This window comes from Chelonoidis abingdonii, chromosome 10, assembly GCF_003597395.2.
Source record: "Chelonoidis abingdonii isolate Lonesome George chromosome 10, CheloAbing_2.0, whole genome shotgun sequence".
Classification (NCBI taxonomy): domain Eukaryota; kingdom Metazoa; phylum Chordata; order Testudines; family Testudinidae; genus Chelonoidis; species Chelonoidis abingdonii.
The window spans coordinates 43877663-43897791 of NC_133778.1; the positions used below are offsets into that span (position 1 = coordinate 43877663).

Here is a 20129-nt window from a genome sequence, read left to right on the forward strand (position 1 = left end):
CTCCACTCCCCTCCTCCAAGGACACTAGTGGAGTAATTAAGAACCGGTTCAGAGGCAAGCAATAGCGCTCTGAACCTACCCCAGAGAAGAGAAAGCGCGAGACCCAGCAGAACAGTACCGGCAATTTGCCGCACGATGTACAAAAAGGGGGCCTTCTCCCTTCCACTGTATTGCCATGTAGGCCCTCAACACCCGAACGAGGCATACCCCAGGCTTCCCACTCTCCCATAGGGTAACAAATGCACCCTGGCCAACTTGATCAGTCTTTGACCTTTGCAAATGTAATATCCCTGCATGCTTGTGCCAGCTTATGTCATGAAATTCCAAAACCTTTCCCACAGAATCCTGATGGACCCAGGCACTAGATCACTGATCCTGAAAGCACCAAAAAATACTGTCAAGAATGCTGCCCTGAATAGAGATACCTCCTGTGCACTATTACATATGATACTGGGGATGTGAAGGAGGTCCCTGAGTATGGAAACTCTGATGGGATGATGGGAATTCTCCCTGGGCCCACTGCTGTGTGACCATCCCTTCAAAAACCTTCCAATTAAGAAACCCCATCCAAGGATCTGGGTAGCCATATAACCTACTGACAAATGTAATGGCCGAAAGGCGATTTGAAATTTTGGAGGATGCTGGTTGATGAGTTGCCAATTACAGGATGTACCACAGCACTGTTCCTCTTTAATGGACCACATTGCCAGCTGACCTTCCTGCTCTGTGAACAGCATTTGTCTGGGTTCAGGGATGGCGATCCCCACCCTGTGCGTCTACCATTGCCCCTGAAATCACCTGAGTGGGATGTCCTGGATCTGCGTGACCTGTTCCACTTTGTACAGCCTGTAGTGCTGTGGAAACTACCTCATATCCAATACTTTTAATCATATCAGCTCCATGCTAACTGGCCCCCCATCAGATGCTGCTAGGTCAGTTGGGTGAGGGAGAGTTTTACCTGGAGACCCCGCTTCCCCAAGCCCAATAGGTCATCTGTGACAATCCAATGCACTCGGGTGAGCAAATACTGCAGCTGGTGCCCCCATTTCCCCAAGTCTGATAGGCTGACTTTAATACTCCAGTGCACCCAAGGCTCCCCCAGCCACTTGTCTTTGCTGTATGGACTCTGCCCCTGGCTTGCCCTGGGGCCAACCACCTGCACTGGGTCTGCCCTGTGTGTGATTTGATTGCTTTCTGGGTTCCTGTGGTAACAAAACCTAACTGTGGGCGAGAGGTGATGCAAATTCCCCCCCATCCCATTGTGTTCTGGCTACAGCAGGGAAAAACTGCACCATGATTCCCTAAACATTCATGTACACTACAATTGCTATGGGAGCCCCCCCCCCATTTTCCTTCTTGTACCTATACCCCCTCTAATGAACTCTATCTCCCTTTGTGCATCTGTTCTCCTATTGCTACCCCCCTCCACTGGTGCCAGAGGAAAAGGAGAATTAAGTCTTCCCTTTTGTGCACCCCTTCCTTTCCCCTTTGTGTCCCCCTGAAGCCGTGCCGATACTGCTTACCAGCTCCTTCCCCTCCTGCCTCCCTTGACTGAAACAGGGAATGGCTTGTAGCCTCCTATCCACTTCCTATTCCCCAGTCCAGCCCAACCACTGCCTTCCCAGAGAATGGGAGGTTTCTTCCCCCATCTCCCCGCTCCCCATTGTATGGGCTATAAGTTAAATTGGGTTGGTTCCAGTGCCCTCTTTCTCCTTGCTGTAGCAATTTGGGGAGGGGCGGGGAGGATCTTGCCTTTCCCTACCTGACACTGTCTGGCTCTATGTGGAAGTGGATTGAGCACTATTTTTGCCCCCTCCCTGCTGCCTCACATGGAGTTTCTGCTGTCCCTTGCCACCATGTCCCAACTCCACCCTGTTTCTATGGCCTGAATTGGGGAAGGGGCTGCTCCCCCCTCGCTGTTCCTGCTCACCGTCTTGACTGATTCCATGTGGGGAGTTCTATGGAGCAGAGAATCAGTGCCTGCTCCCCCCTGGTGCCATCTCCCAAACTGCTGCCTGCTTTAATGCCCTCCAGCGGGGAAAGGTGTTGTTCCCTCACCCCACTCCCGCTAATTGTCTGGACTGCTTCCACATGGGGGTTCTATGGAGCAGGGAACCTGTGCCCATTCCCCCCTGCAACGTGTGCAATTCCTGCCCGTTTTTTATGTCCTGGAAAGGGAAAGGGGTGTTTCCCCCAGCTATTTCCCACTCACTATTTGACTGCATGTGGTCCTGCAGCAAGCCACGCACCGCACCGGAGCCTCTCTGCTACCCATCCTGTTCAGAGTGAATGACAGAAGGGGCCAGGCCCAAACTGACCTTTTTAAATCCCTCATTCCTAGGTGGTGAATCATCCACCATGCTGACTGCTTTTCCAGCAGTTTTACGTCTCCCCTCCTCCCCTAGTCTCAGTTCCTCCAGCAGTGTTGCCTGAATGGATAGTGGAAATAAGAAAGCAGTGTCCTGGGGACTCAAGTTAGTATGCGGCTTCAGAAACAGAGGCAGTGGGACTACTTAATCAACCAGTGAGAATTCTTGACATGTATGCAGTCTTCCTTTTACTTCCTGATTCATTGTAACAGATAAAATTGATTTAATCAAAATTAGCTGTAGAGGAATGATGGTGATTAGTTGAGTTTCCTCTGATATCTCAAAGTGCCCACCTAAGAGTTACATGAATGTGTTAGTGTTATTTATAATCATAAAAATTTTATACAATGATATATACAACTGGATACAAAGCTGCAAATGTAGCTTAATTATGGAGATGGCAATAAATAATGAGAAGAGAGGCGGCCATAATAGCAGAATAAGGAATTGGCAGGGGTAAGATGAGATTTCTTAAAATACCAAGACAGATACTATGTTTCTTAAAGAACACAAGTTTGAATTAATATTAACCAGTTTTCAGAAAATACTCTTTAAATACAATATGCAAATACTGATGTGGGGCGGAGATACTGTATTTATCATACAGAACAAAGAGATTTGAGTCAATGCTTTAAGTGCAAAACAGAACTCAACCTTAACTATAAAGATGTGACCGGCACTTCCATAATATATTACCTGTTCTCCTCACTTACTTTGCATTTACTACTTATTTCAAGTGACATTTTTGCAGAAATTAATAGGATTTGCCCATATACATAAAAGCCACTTGGAGTAAAATTTGGGAAAATAAGGATGGACTGTTTTAAAAAAGCAGTGCTTTTTAGAGCAAGTAGTAAAGGATTTGGTAGTTAAATGCATATTTGATATTTTAGTGTTTTAATAAGTACTCAGCCTTTTGGTATTCCAGGCAATAGCAGAAGCGGCAGCTGAGTTAAGAGATTTTGGTGGCGAAGATAGGATTTGTGGGCTCTCGGAGAGTTCTTCAGAAGCATCAAAGTTGAGCTCAAAGAGTGCTAAAGAAAGGAGAAACAGAAGGAAGAAAAGAAGACAGAGAGAGCTTTCTGGAGGAGAGGACAAGTTGGATGATGAAAAGTTTCCCAAATCTGATTCAGAAGGCAATATCAGAAGAAAAGGTTTCCGTTTCTCTTTGGAAGGGAATAGACTGACATATGAAAAGCGTTTCACTTCTCCCCACCAGGTATTGTTATAACTAATGCAATTGCAATTTTTTAGCACAGTGATCTGTTTGACATGGAGGTTATAGTAATATATAAGGCACAGCATTATGACTAAACTGCATGATTGTAAAAGAAAGGGATAATTAAGGGACAGCTTTTGCGTTATTTGAGTAAACCCTGAAAACATTCCCCAAAATAATATTAATAGAACAGCTGTTCAATATCTTGATGTTATGATAATATAAACACATGCGCTACTTTCCACTGAAATCTACATTTATTCACAGCTAAAATCTCCTAACCTATGCTTTTATATACCTTAAAAGGTAGTCCAGGAATTGTTCATTCTTGCTGTTCTAGTGTCCTTGTGGTCTAGGATGATGTAGTAGTATTTAATGCTAGTAGTCGATAACTGTTGTCAGTTGTTCTTTTGCTTTTATTTTATTGAATCCATATTCATTATACACAAATTTATAATACTCTAAGGTTCACGAAATGGTGGAAATGTATGCGTTTTTCATATTGAAGTAATTCATTGCATTATACCTAGAAAGGTGATTTATTTTCTCTTTTTTCAACATTCAGTTACCACTTTACTGTAATGCTGAATGCATCATTTTATTTCCACAGAATTTCCTATTTCAGCTAACAACCTTTTATATACTTGAGAACAATTATCATGTGCCTCATTCAGTTTTTTTCCCCCAGACTAAACAAGACTATTTTTTTAAATCTTTCCTCATAAGTCATGTTTTCTATCATTTTTCTTGCTCTTCTCTGAACTGTCTCCTATTTGTCTACATCTTTCCTGAAATGTGGCGCCCAGAACTGGACACTCCATTCCAGCTAAGGCCTTATCAGCTTGGAGTAAAGTGGAAGAATCACTTTGTGTGTCTTATTTACATCACTCCTGCTAATATATCCCAGAATGATGTTCAGTTTTTGCAACAGTGTTACACTGTTGACTCATATTTAGCTTGTGGTCCACTATAGCCCCCAGATCCCTTTCCGCAGTACTTCTTCCTAGGCAGTTACTTCCAATTTTTAAATTTGTATGTGTGCAATTGGTTGTTTCTTCCTAAGTGGAGTACTTTGCATGTATCCTTTTTTAATTTCATCCTGTTTACTTCAGACCATTTATCCAGTTTGTCCAGATCATTTTGAACTTTAATCCTATCCTCCAAAGCACTTGCAATCTCTCCAAGCTTGATATCATCGGCAAACTTTATAAGTGTACTCTCTATGCCATTATCTAAATCATTCATGAAGATATTGAACAGAACCAGACTCAGGACCAATCCCTGTGGGACCATAATTGATATGCCCTTCCAACTTGACTATGAACCACTGATGATTACTCTCTGGGAATGGTTTTCCAAGCAGTTATGCATCCACCTTATAGTAGCTCAATTTAGGCTGTATTTCCCATTTGTTTATGAGAAGGTCTTGCAAGAAAGTATAAAAAACCTTACTAAAGTCAAGATATACCATATCTACCACTTCCCCCCCGCATCCACAAGGCTTGTTAATCTGTCAGAGAAAACTATTAGGTTGATGTGACATGATTTGTTCTTGGCAAATCCACGTTGACTGTTACTTATCACCTTATTATCTTTTCAGTGTTGGCAAATTGATTGCTTATTTGTTTCATTATCAAAAAAGTCATTTAGCATTTCTGCCATTTCCATGTTTTCTGTTACTGTCTTTCCCCTCTCATTAAGTAATGGACCTACCCTGTCTTTGGTCTTCCTTTTGTTCTAATGTATTTGTAGAATGTTTTCCTATTACCCTTCATGTTTCTAGCCAGTTTAATCTCATTTTGTGTTTTGGTTTTTCTAATTTTGTCATTACATGAATGTGTTGTTTATAGCCATTCTTTGTAATTTGACCTAGTTTCCACTTTTTGTACAAAACTCCTTTTTTGAGTTTCACATCCTTGAAGATCTCGTGGTTAAGCCAGGATGGTCTCTTATCATACTTCCTATATTTCCTACACAGTCGGATAGTTTGCTCTTGTGTCTTTAATAATGTCACTTTGAAAAACTGCCAGTTCTCTCAAACTGTTTTTCCTCTTAGACTAGCTTCCTATGGGAACTTACTTACCAACTCCTTGAGTTTGCTAAAGTCTGCCTTCTTGAAATCCATTATCTTTATTTTGCAGTTTTCCCTCCTACCATTCCTTAGAATCATGAACTCCACCATTTCATGATGACTTTCACCTAAGCTGCCTTCCACTTTCAAATTCTCAACTAGTTCCTCTCTATTTGTCAAAATCAAATCTAGAACAGCCTGTCCCCTAGTAGCTTTCTCCACCTTCTGAAATAGAAAATTGTCTTCAACTTGCAGGATAATCTGTGTCCTGCTGTATTATTTTCCAACAGATGTTTGGGTAGTTGAAGTTCCTCATCACCACCTAGTTCTGTGCTTTGGATGATTTTGTTAGTTGTTTAAAAAAGCCTCATTCACCTCTTTTCCTGGTTAGGTGATCTACAGTGGACCCCTACCATGATATCACCCTTGTTTTTCACCCCCTTTATCCTTACCCAGAGACTTTGAACAAGTCTGTCTCCTATTTCTGTCTCAGCCTCAGTTCAAGTATATACATCTTGATATACAAAGCAACACTTCTTTTTTTCCCTGCTTGCCCTTCCTGATAAAGTTGTGCCTTTCAATACCAATAATCCAGTCGTGTATTATCCCACCAAGTCTCTGTGATGCCATATTCATCAGTATTTCTAGTTCTTCCTGTTTATTCCCCATACTTCTTGCACTAATATACAGATATCTAAGATACTGATTTGATTTCCCCTCTGTGTTCCCTCTTGTCTCTTCCTTGTCTGTGCTATAACAGTCCATGCTCCCCCCAAATTCTGACCTTCCTAAGACTCCATGTCTTGGACTTACCTGTTGGTTTTTGTCTCCATCCCCTGATGAACCTAGCTTAAAACCCTCCCTCACTAGGTCAGCCAGTCTATATCTAGAGGTACTCTTCCCCTTCCTCAGTAGGTGGACCCCATCACCGCTCAACAGTTCTTTTCAGAACATCACTCCATGGTCAAGGAAGTGAAAGCCCTCTTGGTGACACCATCTGCCCAGCCATACATTCACTTCCTGGATGCATCATACAAATAGGTCTCTAGAATTTCCAGAAAGTTTACCAGATACTCAGAATAGTGTGAAAGGTAACATAGCCTAATGCAGATTTTTTCAAATAATTACTTTTTGGTTTAAATTTAGCAACTCAGATGAACAGTGATCTCTTGTGGTTATGTCTGTACTCTTTCTCTGTTTCAACCCCAGAAATGCGTTTGGTTTTTTAAATCTGGTTTGAGAAGACTTTTTAGGGCATGTTAACTGGTTTTACCTTGAAATGTGTTTTTATATATTTAAAATTTCAAAATAATAAGTTTAATTTTGTTTTCCTACAGTCTTTGCTGAGCATTCGTGACTCCTTGTTTTCTCCAAGGCGCAACAGCAGAACGAGTCTTTTCAGCTTTAGAGGTCGAGTAAAGGATGTAGGATCAGAAAATGACTTTGCAGATGATGAACATAGCACTTTTGAAGAGGATAGCAGAAGAGGTTCTCTTTTTGTGCCACTCAGACATGAACGGCACAATAGTAACATTAGTCAGGGCAGTAGGTCATCAAGGAGGCTTCCAGTCAATGGGAAGATGCATAGTAGTGTGGACTGCAATGGAGTGGTTTCCTTGGTTGGTGGACAAACATCACTCTTGTCGCCTACTGGACAGCTTCTGCCAGAGGTGATAATAGATAAACCAACTACTGATGACAATGTAAGGAAGTTTTAAATAGTTCAGGCATGATGGCCTTTTGTTACTGCATCAGCCTGTGTTTCTACAGAATGGAATCCTTAGGAATGATCCCTGGTTGGCCAAGCTATGAATGTTACTGCATCTGCAATAACTTTTAGTATAAGAAAATCCATCTAAAATGATTTTATATATTCATCTGGAAATTAATACATGTATTTGCAAACACACTCTGAACTAACAGGCTGAAGTACCAAATCTACTGAACATTTAGTGTCTATATATGCAGTAAAGATGTGTACACAACTAAATGTTGAATAGCATACATAATACGCTATTTTTAGTTCTGTTTCAGGACACAAAATTCAGACTTTTGGCTTCGTAAACATTTAGTGTATCCCCTCCTTCCCTTTTTCTCATTACGTCCAATTATTTCTTTCACTCTCAAACTCCCTTTGTCTCTGTTTCCTGACACGCTTCTTACTACCCCCTGACTTTCCTCTCTCTTCCCATGTCTGTGTACAAATGTGTGTGCACATGGTCTCAGAAATGCTTTGATTAAATTTCTCAAACTATGGTTACGCTGCCTAGAAGCATGCGAGATTTTAATGGGAAGGGAAGGATGAACAAAGAGATCTAGTGTGCAATGTGTTCTGGAGAACCTCATCCTGGGATTTCTCTAGTCAAAGGAAATCTATACAGGTAGCAACAGCACCAAGGTCCAGCAGAATCCCATAGCATCAGGACCCTCTCACAGGATCCTGAAACCAGGGAGGAGAACTTTTAGGCCATCAGAGCCCATAGGAGCGGAAGATGTGTGAACTGTGCATGTGTGAGGTGGAGGGACAGGATCATAATTAGTTAGAAGACAGTAACCATGAAATCCAACGTGCAACGGCCCAATCCCAAATGCCAGAATCTGTGCATATCTTTTGAAAGCACATATGTGGCATGCTATAGCAGGTAAAATTGGGAAAATCTGTCCACCCTGTTAGCTGTCCTTTCAAACAATACAGAACAATAAACTGCTTCTTCTATCCACGGACGTAGGCGCCGACTTTCCCGCTTTTCCCTGGGTGCTCGACCCTTCCTCTGCCCCCGGCCCCTCCCTCACTCCACCTCTTCAATGAGACTCTGCCCCACCTCTTCTAATCCCTGCCCTGCCTCCATTCCAACCCCTTCCCCAAAGTCCATGCCCCAACTCCGCCTCCTCCCTGTCCCTGTTCCAACTCCTTCCCCAAATTCCCGCCCTGCCCCTTTCCCGCCTCCTCCCCTGAGTGTGCCACATTCCCACTCCTCCCCCCTCCCTCCCAGATCTTGTTAACGCCACCAAACAGCTGTTTGGCAGTGGCTGGGAGGTAGGCGGAGGTGCGGGGACGCGGCACGCTCGGGAGGGGAGGAGGAGGAGGTGGGGTTGGGGGGTGAGGGCTGCTTGGCTGCCAGTGGGTGCAGCGCACCCTCTAATTTTTCTCTGTGCTTGCTCTAGCCCCAGAGCACCCAGGGGGTTGGCACCTATGTCCAGACTTTTTGTGAATGTGACATGACGGTGGAATGAAATATTTTGTTCCAGAACTCTTACTCATTCAGAAAATCAGACCATTAGACAATTATATCAATTTAAAGTGAGACTTATTGTGTACTCCATGTGTTATCGTTTTATTTTCTTAGAAATATTTATTTATTTTAGTATGGAAATTTTCAAACACGCTTGCACACACACAATGTCTCTTTATATGTATATGCAGGGTGTGACTGCAAGTATGGGTATATCGTCAGTGTGTTAATTTCAAGATTCATCCTCCCTACCCATCCTTACTTAAAATAAAATTTGCATGCTTGGGTTCAGTCCTGTCAGACTTTTATTGGTAATTGAATTTGAGTTGATAAAAAGTAGATAGATACAGTATTAAATACCCTTTACAGTGAATATCTCATAAGAAGAATCAGTCATGTGTAAGGCTACAATTTAGCCATGGGTATTGTGACAAAGTTCCTCCTCTGCCTTGGTGGGTCCTGTGCTTTTTGGCAGAATTGCTCACCTCATAGGTTCATGGCAGCCTTCAATTTGGCCACTTCTGATAGAGGCTCAAACTTGCCGTTCACTCAGCTAACCTCGTCACGGACAGCATGGGGGAAATGGAGAACAATCCCCACAGTCTCTGTGTCCCACCTAGTGGGTCAGGGACAGGCCAGATCCCTTTCCAAATTAGATCTTTCCTTCTGGTGTTTTTCACAGACCAGGTCAACTCTTTCTGTGTCGGATCAGGAGTTGGGACGGTGGGGGGGAATCCAGGCCTACTCTCTACATCGGGTTCCAGCCCATGGCCCTGTGGATAGCAGCTGTCTGCAATGTCCCCTGTATCAGCTGCATGACAGCTACAACTCCCTGGTCTACTTCCCCATGGCCTTCCCCCAGCACCTTCTTTATTCCTCCTGCAGGATCTTCCTCCTGAAGCCTGATCACGCTTGTACTCTTCAGTCCTCCAGCAGCACCCCTTCTCACTCCCTGCTCCTTGTGTGCCCCCCCACTAACTGATGGGAGGTTCCCTTTAAACCAGGTGTCCTGATTAGGCTGCTTGCCATAACTGATTCTAGTGAGTTCTCAAGTGGCTCCAGGTGTCTTAATTAGCTTGCCTATCTGTCATAAACAGATTGTTAAGGGTTAATGTCTCTAAGGGTTACAAACAGGGAACTGCAACACCTGACCAGAAGACCAATCAGGAGACAAGATACTTTTAAATTTGGGTGGAGGGAAGCTTTTGTGTGTGATGATTGTCCGTTGTGTGTTCTTCTCTCGGGGGGGTCTGAGAGAGACCAGACATTACTACAGGCTCTCTAAGTTTCTGTTCAAATAGTAAGTAGGAACAGGCGATTTTAGTATTTTTGTTTGTTTTACTCTATTTGCAAGTGTGGATCTGCCTGGTTAACTTTTATATGTGTAGTTGCTGGGAATATTTTGATTTGTATTGGTACTGTGGGAAAGGTTTCTTCCTGGTCTGTAAGCTATAGGACCCTGTAATATTTACATCTTGAAGTTACAGAGATAATTCTTTACTTTTTCCTTTCTTTTATTAAAAGATTTCTTTTTAGAGAACCTGATTTGTTTTTCCTTGTTTCCCTTGTTTTATCCCAGGGGATTGGGTGTAACTCACCAGGACTGGTGGGGGAGATGGGAGAGGGGGAGAGATAAAATCTTTCTCTGTTTTCCTTGAATCTATTTGCCTCTTTGTGGAAGGGAAGGGACATGCTTCTCTGTATGGTGATCTAAGGAGTTTGGATCAGTAAGCTCTCAGGGTAGCCCAGAGAGGGAAGTCTTGGAGGGGTAAAGGAGGGGAAATGGTTTATTTCTCCTTGTTTTAAGAATCCAAGGTATTTGGGTTCTTGGGGTCCCCAGGGAAGGTTGGGGAGATCAGAGTGTCCCAAAACACTATATTTTTGGGTGTTGGCAGGCTATCAGATCTAAGCTGGTAATTAAGCTTAGAGGATTCATGCTAGTATCTCATTTTCTGAACTCTAAGGTTCAGATCTGAGTAGGAATACTACGACACTATCTTAACTGGTTCTTGCTCTAGGGCAGCCCCTGCTTTGGTCACTCAGGGAACAGAAAACTATTCATCTAGTGGCCAGTATATTTGCCTTCTACCAGACTCCTGTACCCCACTGGTCTGGGTCTGTCACAGTGTTTTTAATAAATATCATGGACAGATCATGGGCAATAAACAAAAATCCATGGCCCATGACCTGTCAATGACTTGCACTATATACCCCTGACTAAATCTTAGCTGGAGGGGAGGGGCACTATTTGGGGTTGGAGGACCAGCGGCACCAGCTGCCAGGGGCCACCAAGCAGCAGTTGCTCTGACTAGCCCCAGGGCCACACCAGCAGTACCAGTGCAACTGGCTGTGGAGCCACTCCAGCAGCAGCCAGTATGGCTGTCCTCAGGACCAGCTGCTTGGGCAGCCATCAGGTCAGCCGCACCAGTCACTGCAGAAGTCACGTGGAAAATCACAGAACCCATGACTTCCGCAACCTCTGTAACAGACATGGAGCCCTAGTCATGAGTGCAATAATAAACTGACAGGAAAACGTTACAAATTTCAGTTGAGAGAAAAATAATTATTACATAAAGTTAGCTTACATGAGATTTTAGATTCCATGTGTCTCTTGCATTTTGATCCAGTCTGGAAATAGAGGATAAAATGAGACAGTTTAATCTAGTGCACTAAACCTGGAACTGGGAGCCAGAAAGCTCTAGACTTCTGATTTCAGCTCTGCCATTGACTTGCTGTGTTAGCTTGACCACATTGCTTAACTTCTTTCTTTTACAATTTTCCCAACTGCAAGATGGGGTTAATAATACTGATTTCAGAATTAATTAGTTAGTAATAGTAGTGTCCAGAAATACACTTTGGAAATAACTGAACAATACTTTTTGAATATGGTAGGCTAATATTACAAATAAAAGTCTGACATAATACATTGCATAAATATGAAGGTGCATGTAGCATGGATTTCTTGGTGTTCAGATTCATTATAAAAATGTTTGTCTGCTTACAATATTTCTGAATTTAATTTAATCTATATCTAATTTGCAGAGCACCACTTCAGAAATAGAAATAAAGAAAAGAAGGTCAAGTTCTTATAAAATATCAATGGATTTGCTGGAAGATCCAACTATAAGGCACAGAGCAATGAGTATAGCCAGTATACTCACAAACACAATGGAAGGTGTGTTTAAAAAAAACACAAACAAAACCACAAATGGATGAATTTACTTTCAGTTGAGTTTGAAATTAAGCAAAAATGTTAAATTTATGGTTGCATTAGGGAGACTAAAAAGAGGGGCAGAGAAGAAATCCTATTAAAAACAAATGAACATAGTGAAAATTGGATACATTGAAAATGATAGAAGGAATAGAGGGGAAGAAAAAAGTATTCGAAATAGATTAAAGCATATCTTCTTTATATGGTCAGCCACTTCTGTTAGCCTAGTTATTGGCATGGGATGGTATCTGCTTCTAATAATTAGCATAAGATTCCTGTTAACTAGCAAATGTTTGTTTTTACTAATTAAATATATTCTTGAAAGTAAAAAACATGGATTAAACTAATAGGAAGAAAATGTTAATGAAATTAAACTAGTTTTGCAACTCCCCAAAATAGTTTGAAAGGTTTACAAAACCTCAGTGAAGTTAATCCAGCCCTATTTTCCTGGGTTTTTTTTGTTTTGTTTTGTTTTGTTTTTTCAGGCACGTGGGTAATTTAGATTTCTGAATTGATTGAAGTATTGAGACTGGTCTTGAAACATTTTGATCTAAGAATGGAAGAAACTTTTGAATTAAATAAGTAAAATAACAAAAAGAGAAAAGAGAAACACAAAAGAAAACAGAAGTTTCTTCAAATATGATAAATTTAAGTATATTTCCTCCAGGTCCCTTTTTTGTTTTTTTGTTTGTTTGTTTTTGTTGTTGTTTGTTTTTTTCTATTCTGACACTGCCCACACCTACAACATTAATACCATACTGAAAACCTAACAAGGCTGCTCCAATCTACCTCTTGAACTCATCACCATATTCTTGTTTCAAGCATTGCAGCATCCCCCACATGTAACATTACTACTTGTACCATTGTTTTCCTGATTCAAATGTTTTCATTGACTGATCAGAATGACTCAATTCCTCGTTCACACTTCTCATGCCAAGCCCTAAAAGATAAGCCTCAAAGTATGCAAGGCTTAAAAATATGAATGTAGTTTGCAAATATCAACCCATAGTTTTCATTGGCCTTTTCCCCACTTTTAAGCCTTACATTGAGATATAAAAATAAAAAGTAGTATCAGTAGATATTTGTCTTCACTTTGTTTTTACACATTTCTCTTCCTCTAGAACTTGAAGAATCCAGGCAAAAATGCCCACCATGCTGGTATAAATTTGCCAACACTTTCTTGATCTGGGACTGTTGGGCTCCTTGGTTAAAAGTAAAACATTTTGTTAGTTTGATTGTGATGGATCCATTTGTTGATCTTGCTGTTACCATCTGCATTGTTTTAAACACACTGTTTATGGCCATGGAATATTATCCAATGACTGAAGACTTCCACAATGTGCTTTCAGTAGGAAACCAGGTAAGTCTGTCAAAATGTATTGTGATATGTGAATACAACTTCTAATTAAAGTAGAATTAATTTCTGATTTATTTTATCTTACAAAACAGATTTTAAATTATGATTATATTAGTGGCTCTAAAAAGCATTTTGAGATGTACTATATGATTTCCATATGTTTGGACAGGTTACAAGTATTAGCTGTTTGGTAGGATTTACATAAACTTTTCACTTTCAGTGACCCTTGTACTCCTAAGTCAATTAGGCATTTTTGAAAATCCCACATGCAAAGGTGCATGTGTGTGTTTGTCCATCCATCTGCCAGTCTGTAACAGTGAGACAGGTCATCTGTACCCCTTTAAGGGCTAGAGCCTTGGAGCCAGCCAGCACTAGTTACTAAGGAGGCACACCTCAGAGGGATCAGATGATTCCGTTATAAAAGAGCAACAGAAAGCTCCAGAGAGAGATGGGACTTCAGATCTGTTGTAGGCAGGGGGAGCACTGAAAGAGAGTAAAAAGGCAGGCAAAATACTTCAAAACTCTCCAGGGAGGGACGTTTGAGAGAGACCCTGAGCAAGCCTGAGGCCTTACAGAAGGGACTGTTTCTGACACCAGAGACTTTTTGTTTTAGGACTTTTAAGTTTTGTCTGGGTTCTGAGGTAAGAACCTGTAAACTGTTGTTAAAGTATTTTTCCAGAAGGCTCCATTAAAGAGCAAAGCACTGATGTAAAGCAGAGTGTTTGGTTTTTCTTTGTGGGCTACCAAAGGGAACTCAATGTTATGTCATTGACAAGGAAACAGAGCTGGGTACTTCAGAACAATGTCAGACCACAAGGGGGTGCTCAGGATTTAATCCTGTGGCTACCCCTCCCTATAAACTCAACCAGGGATCTGAAAGTCAGTTTGTGTTGTTTCTAGCTCTGATGTGAGTAAAGGTTCTGCAACTGGAAATTAGTTAGTTAGCAATTCCATGAATGATGCACATGGCAGAAGAGACCCTTAATTCATTCTCTCGTAGTGCTAACAGGAGTGGAAAAGAAATAAAATTTGCTTTGCCTGTTAAAATAAGTAGATTTTACTGATTATCCACAAGAGGAAAATCTGTTAAACAAGAAGGTGTCAATTTTATACAGTCCCTTTAAGAACATTTCCTGATACTCCTTGAAGCATTTATTTGACTTTGTCTTCTACAAGAGGAAGAACCCGTAGGTAAGTCTGGTCTTATGTGCTATTCTGGTGGTTTTTGTTGGTTTTCTAGAACTACCCACCTGTATTTGATTTTTAGAGGAAATACCTGTTTTGTGTTCTAGCTCTTCTCGCGGTGAGAGGCAAACTGGGGCAGCAAACCATGATTAAGATCACACACAGATGCTCTAATTTTTATTATTTGAATCTCGAATAGTTTTTTGTAAATTGTCACCTTGTGTTGGCACCATGTCTAGAGCTGCTGAGCATGAACTGAATGTCAAGCCCTTGAACCAAACCAGACAAAGTACAGCTGTCTTATCAGCACTGAAGTAGTAAATAAGTTTGTCAGAGGTAGTCAGATTGATCCTAAAATACAAGATAAGGATTACATTTGAGGAAAAGGAAAATATTGAGGGCTAACAGCTGTCACAGGTTTTCTGTGATTGTATGTCTGTCCCAAATCTAGGGAAAATGAATCCAAGATATCAGTAATTCATTGAACAGACCCACTAAAAGTAAGAGCTAAGTATGAATTACCTATTTTTGCACATCTCACAATTAGATATTTATTCATACTGTCAGGGTTCCATGTTTACCCATGCACTTAGCTAAAACTTAGCCATTGCAGGTTTGCTTTGTGAGTTGTATGATGCTTATTGCAAATAAATAAATAAATAAATAATCCTATAGCCAATAAATATTCTAGCTTTCTTCTGCCCATTACTTTTTTTAAAGTTATTTTTTCCAGCCCTTAGTGCTAAAACAATGAATAATTAATTTCTTGCTATGCACTTGTACATACCATATATTCTGTGACTTCCTTTTGACTGAGCCTGTTGCAATTACTTCCACTATATTTAAAAAGATAGGGCTTGAATGTTCTGAAATGCTGATCACCCGTAACTTAGTTGAAGTGGAGTTGCAGATTCAGCACTTCTTAAAATTAGAACCCATAACTGGGAGCAGTTTGTTGCTTGTTTCTATATTCCTCTGAAGATGTTAAACTGACAAATTAGACTTCCTTCAGAATTTTAGTACTTTTACTTGTAGTTGGTCTCCTTTCTTATGTTCCAGTAATAGATTTAATTGACTTTTTATTTTTAAGAATATCTTCTTCTCCGAGTGATTGTCCACTCCACAAAGAATCCATTCTTTGTGAACATGCACCTCAGGTGCATGAGATCAGCTTGTTTTTGACTAATAGGTGCAACCCCAATAGACACTATGTCCCCACTCTTACCATCGCCCATCTGCGGATATAAAGGGTGGAGTGAGCTCAGTACCTTCCAACTACCCATGGCTTCAAGACAATCCTTGGTAGGGTCTGTTTCATTCGTGTACTGAGGAATTTATCTTTTATTATTAGGATTTAGTATAGTTAGCAGTTCTTTAGTTTAATGGCATATAAACATATCTACCTAGCTTACACTTTATTTACCTTAGGACCCCCTTATCCCATCCCCACCAGACAAGGGTACTAAAATCATAGCAGAAGCAAGGTCATCAGGATTTGTGACCTGTCCATGTGTGATGCTGCAGTGCCTATCAAGAATGGACACTCTCAGTGCCTGATATATTGTTCTTTCCATGTGTCATTCTTTCTGCAAGCGCACCCAGACAGCCAGGGAGGCAAGAAGTCTTGCTGTGGGAGAAACTGATGCAGTCCTCCTCAGACCTAGACAGGAGGACATGTCCATATAGTGTCTGCTGGGTACATATACTGATTTAAACCACAAAGATCATCCAAGTGGGTCTCCAGCAGCATAATAACTTGTTGTTAGCTATTCATACAGGATTCATTCAGTCATATTAGAGCTCCTTCCACTATAGTAGAGGCAGCATGCCTCGGTTGAGGAACGTTTCCATAGCTGAAATATGTAGAGCACCTGTGTGGAAATCATATATCCATTTACCACTCACTATTACTTTGTACATATTTTCAGACTGGGTGTCATATTGGATGAAATAGAATTTCTTATACCCACTTCCGAGAAAATAGACAACTGCTTGTTAGTTACTAAGAATGGAATCCACATGGACAATCCCTCAAAGAAGATTGGATAGTTACTTACTCATAATAACTGGTTCTTTGAAATGTATTGTCCACAAAGATTCTAACCTGCCCCTCCTTCTCTGCTACTACAGAGTCCTACTTTTCTGAAATTCTGGATGATGAAGGAACTGGGACGGGGTTGTGGGGAGGTGAGGTAGGAAGGCATAGGTGTGACCCCAGCAAACACTACTGGTCAGAAAGAATACAGTCTTGTGCTCATGGGACACATGCAGGTCATGAATGGAATCTGTGCAGACAACACATCTAAAGAACCATAGTTCTTTCTCAAGGACTCTACAGATTATGGGTACTGCATCACCTTGTTGTGCCTTGCAGTAGAACCCTCTTCTAGTGGTATCAGCTACAGTGCTCTCACACACACACACACCCGTCCCCTGAACATTCTGACATATGGAGGGCAAAGCCATATAGTGGGTGGAGCACCCTTCCCACCTCAGTTTTTTCCAGCCATCTGGCAGGACAGATGCAAACCTCTCTTGTCTCTTTGAAGCCAGAGTCTTGTTTCTTCCACGATAGTTGGAGATAGATTATAGCAGCGGTTCTTAACCCATTGGGCCGCATGCCACCCAGCTGTGTGCTAAAGGCTGTTCAGGGTGGGGTCTGGGTTCCTGGCCACCCAGCGCGGGGGTCTAGGCTCCTGGCCTGGTATGTCGGGGTCGCCAGCCAACCCATGGAGGCTCCCAGCCAGCCCTGCAGGGTCCAGGTTTGGGGCTGCTGGCCAGCTCTGCGGGGCCAGGGTCTAGGCTGCCACCTGGCCCCACACAGCAGAGTCCAGAGTCCCTGCCTCCAAACCCCACCACCCAGGGCTCCAATCCTGGCCCCACTTTGTGGAGGGGTCTTTGGGCAGGAGGCACTGGGCATAGGAGTCTGTGGGGAAGGGATTTGTGGAGGGGCATGCTGTGGTTCTCAATCTGTGGCCCAGGTAACAGATTGTGGGCCATACATATGGCCCACAATGATAAATAGGTTGAGAACCACTGGCTTATAGTAAGTCAATAAATAGTTAGGGTGTCTTTACGATTTCAGGGTATGGTGAAAATGAAAAAGCTAAATACCCAAGGTTTAAGATGTGCGCTTCCTGCCTGTCTGTGTTCTTGATATCAAATGACTACATGCAGTGCCTGAAGTGTCTGGGAGAAGGCCGCTTGCCTTCTGAATGTTCAGTAAGCCAGACTTTCATCCCGCAGAGACCATAAGGACAGGAAGACTCATCTGCAACTCTTTCTGCTTAAGGAAGCCATCAAGGTTGGGCCCTCTGGACCTATTCAGACTTCAATCCCAAGGTCTAAAGAGTCAGCCTTGCCTCTGGTGCCCTCCATTGTTTTCTGGTCAACTGAAGGGTTTCAAGCAGCCATGGCACCTATTGGGCCTGGACTCAGTTCCTGTGCTCCCTCAGTCAATCCTTCTGAGCCAATACATGTCTAAACCGAGGGTAGCATGATTGGATCCAACCATCCTGGTTCCAGAAGAAAAATCAAGGACCAGTTCAGCCACCCTCTCCAGTGCTGTACCTCATGCCTCAGAGCAGTCTGATCCTGACATAATCCCTGTGGCTGTAGACCCAGTGTCATTTCTGGATCCTGGAGGATGGTTGTAAGTAGTGCCTCCTGAACTAAGGCCATCAGCACCTCAGTCTTAGATCCTGCAGCACCAAGGAAAAAGGATAGAAGCAAAACTGCCAATGTTAGCAGTGTCACTTCATGCTCAAAAGAGCAATCTGATCTGTTTGATTTTGATAGGGCAGCCATGATTCTGAAGCAGAGATCTATTCCACCTTCAGGTTCAGTAACTTAGAAGAGGAGCCCACGGATCAGATGATGTCTAAATCTTTAGCTTCACTGTTATTTCTTGACCTGGTCTCTGTTTTGTCAGTTACTTCCTCGGTTCCAGAAAGTTCTGTCACTGTGGCAGTCTAAGTTCACCTTTCAACTCCAGTGCATGCCTCAGATTCAGACATAAAGGACGCAGTACCTAAGAGAAGAGGTTTCCTTGGTTCCAGGGTCATCATCTTTTTTTCCTGTAAGGAAGAAGAAACCAGTTGCTGATTCTTCCCCAGAACACTTCCTGATCCATCCCCTTAGGACGCCTACAGGGTCTCCCCAAAAAGCTGGATCCCTCCCTCCTGGTTTGTTACTATTCCCAGTATGTATTTTCCCACATCCTGATATGGAACTTTCCAGGAGGAGGAGAGAGGAAGAACGCAGAGACCTGTAGCGAAGTTTGGACCACCCTTTGGTGCATGCCCTGTCAGCATGTTCCCAACCTCCAGTTGTTGGAGATACTGGAAATTCAAGGCCTGTGGCCTTATTGGGAGCCTCCTCAGGACCTCTTCATTTATCTTCCACTTGGATGGAATGGTGACATTTTCTCAACAAAGAATCTGAAAACATAAAGATCCTCTGATCCAACTCATCTGGTTCAGTTGACACTATGGATAGTGATTCCTGACAAAGAGATAGTTTAGAAACAGACTTTGAGCCTGACCTATCACTGGATGAACTTGTGGAGGGTGGCTCCTACCTCCTCTCCTTCCAAGAATGCTGTGCACTTTCACGATTTGGTGGATCATATGGTTTCCACTTTGTCTCCAAGTGGTAGTGATGGAAGAGACTTCCCATCCAGTATCTGATATCCTCAGTGCTATTGCCAAGAATAGGATATCACTCACCATCCTGGATGGGTTGTTACATCTGGCCAAATCTGTATGGTCCAATCCTGTCTCTTGTCAACTCATCTCTAAGAAGGAGGACAAACTGTACCAGATACTTCCTGAAGGATTCTTTTATTTCTATACCTACCCAATCCACTGGTAGTGGCTGCTGCCAGCAATAGGGCAGGATCAGGAAAACCACACTCCACTCCAGATGACAGAGGGGAAAACCACTCATTCACTGAAGAGAGGTGTTCTCCTCATCCTTTTGTATCTATGTGGTCAATTGTCAGACAGTCATGACACATTATCAGTTCCATCTATGGGAAAAATGTTGGCCAACATCATCTTATTGGAGGATCAGAATATAGCCAAACTTTCCCTCAGAGCCTCCTCTGATGTTTTGGACTCTGCTGCCAGAACGTTGGCATCAGCCATGATTATCAGGAGGCTTCAGTCTTCCTCTCTAGCTATGGACACTAGAAATAAGCTGGAAGATCACTCTTGTGAAGGGGAGAGTCTCTTTAGTGAAAAAACAGACAATTTATTAGAAAAACTAAAAGACTTGAGATCAACAGCTCAGTCTCTGGGGTTGAACCCAGCTACTCAAATGAGGCCCTCCACGTCGTCTTCCAATAACAGAGGCAGCACTACTCCTGAAGAACCGGGATATCATACAGGAAGATCTGGATGACCTTGTAAACTGGAGTAATAGTAATAGGATGAAATTTAATAGTGAAAAGTGCAAGGTCATGCATTTAGGGATTAATAATAA

At 42.2% G+C, this 20129-nt stretch overlaps 1 protein-coding gene across 1 annotated transcript in view; it reads left to right on the top strand.

The window, feature by feature from the left end:
* LOC116819305 (sodium channel protein type 2 subunit alpha-like) overlaps positions 1–20129 on the top strand; it is a 151691-nt gene that overhangs the window by 46380 nt on the left and 85182 nt on the right. The window contains 4 exon segments of the mRNA XM_032770944.2: positions 3298–3588; positions 6997–7362; positions 11935–12067; positions 13225–13463. Coding sequence (XP_032626835.2) covers positions 3298–3588; positions 6997–7362; positions 11935–12067; positions 13225–13463 — 1029 coding nt within the window.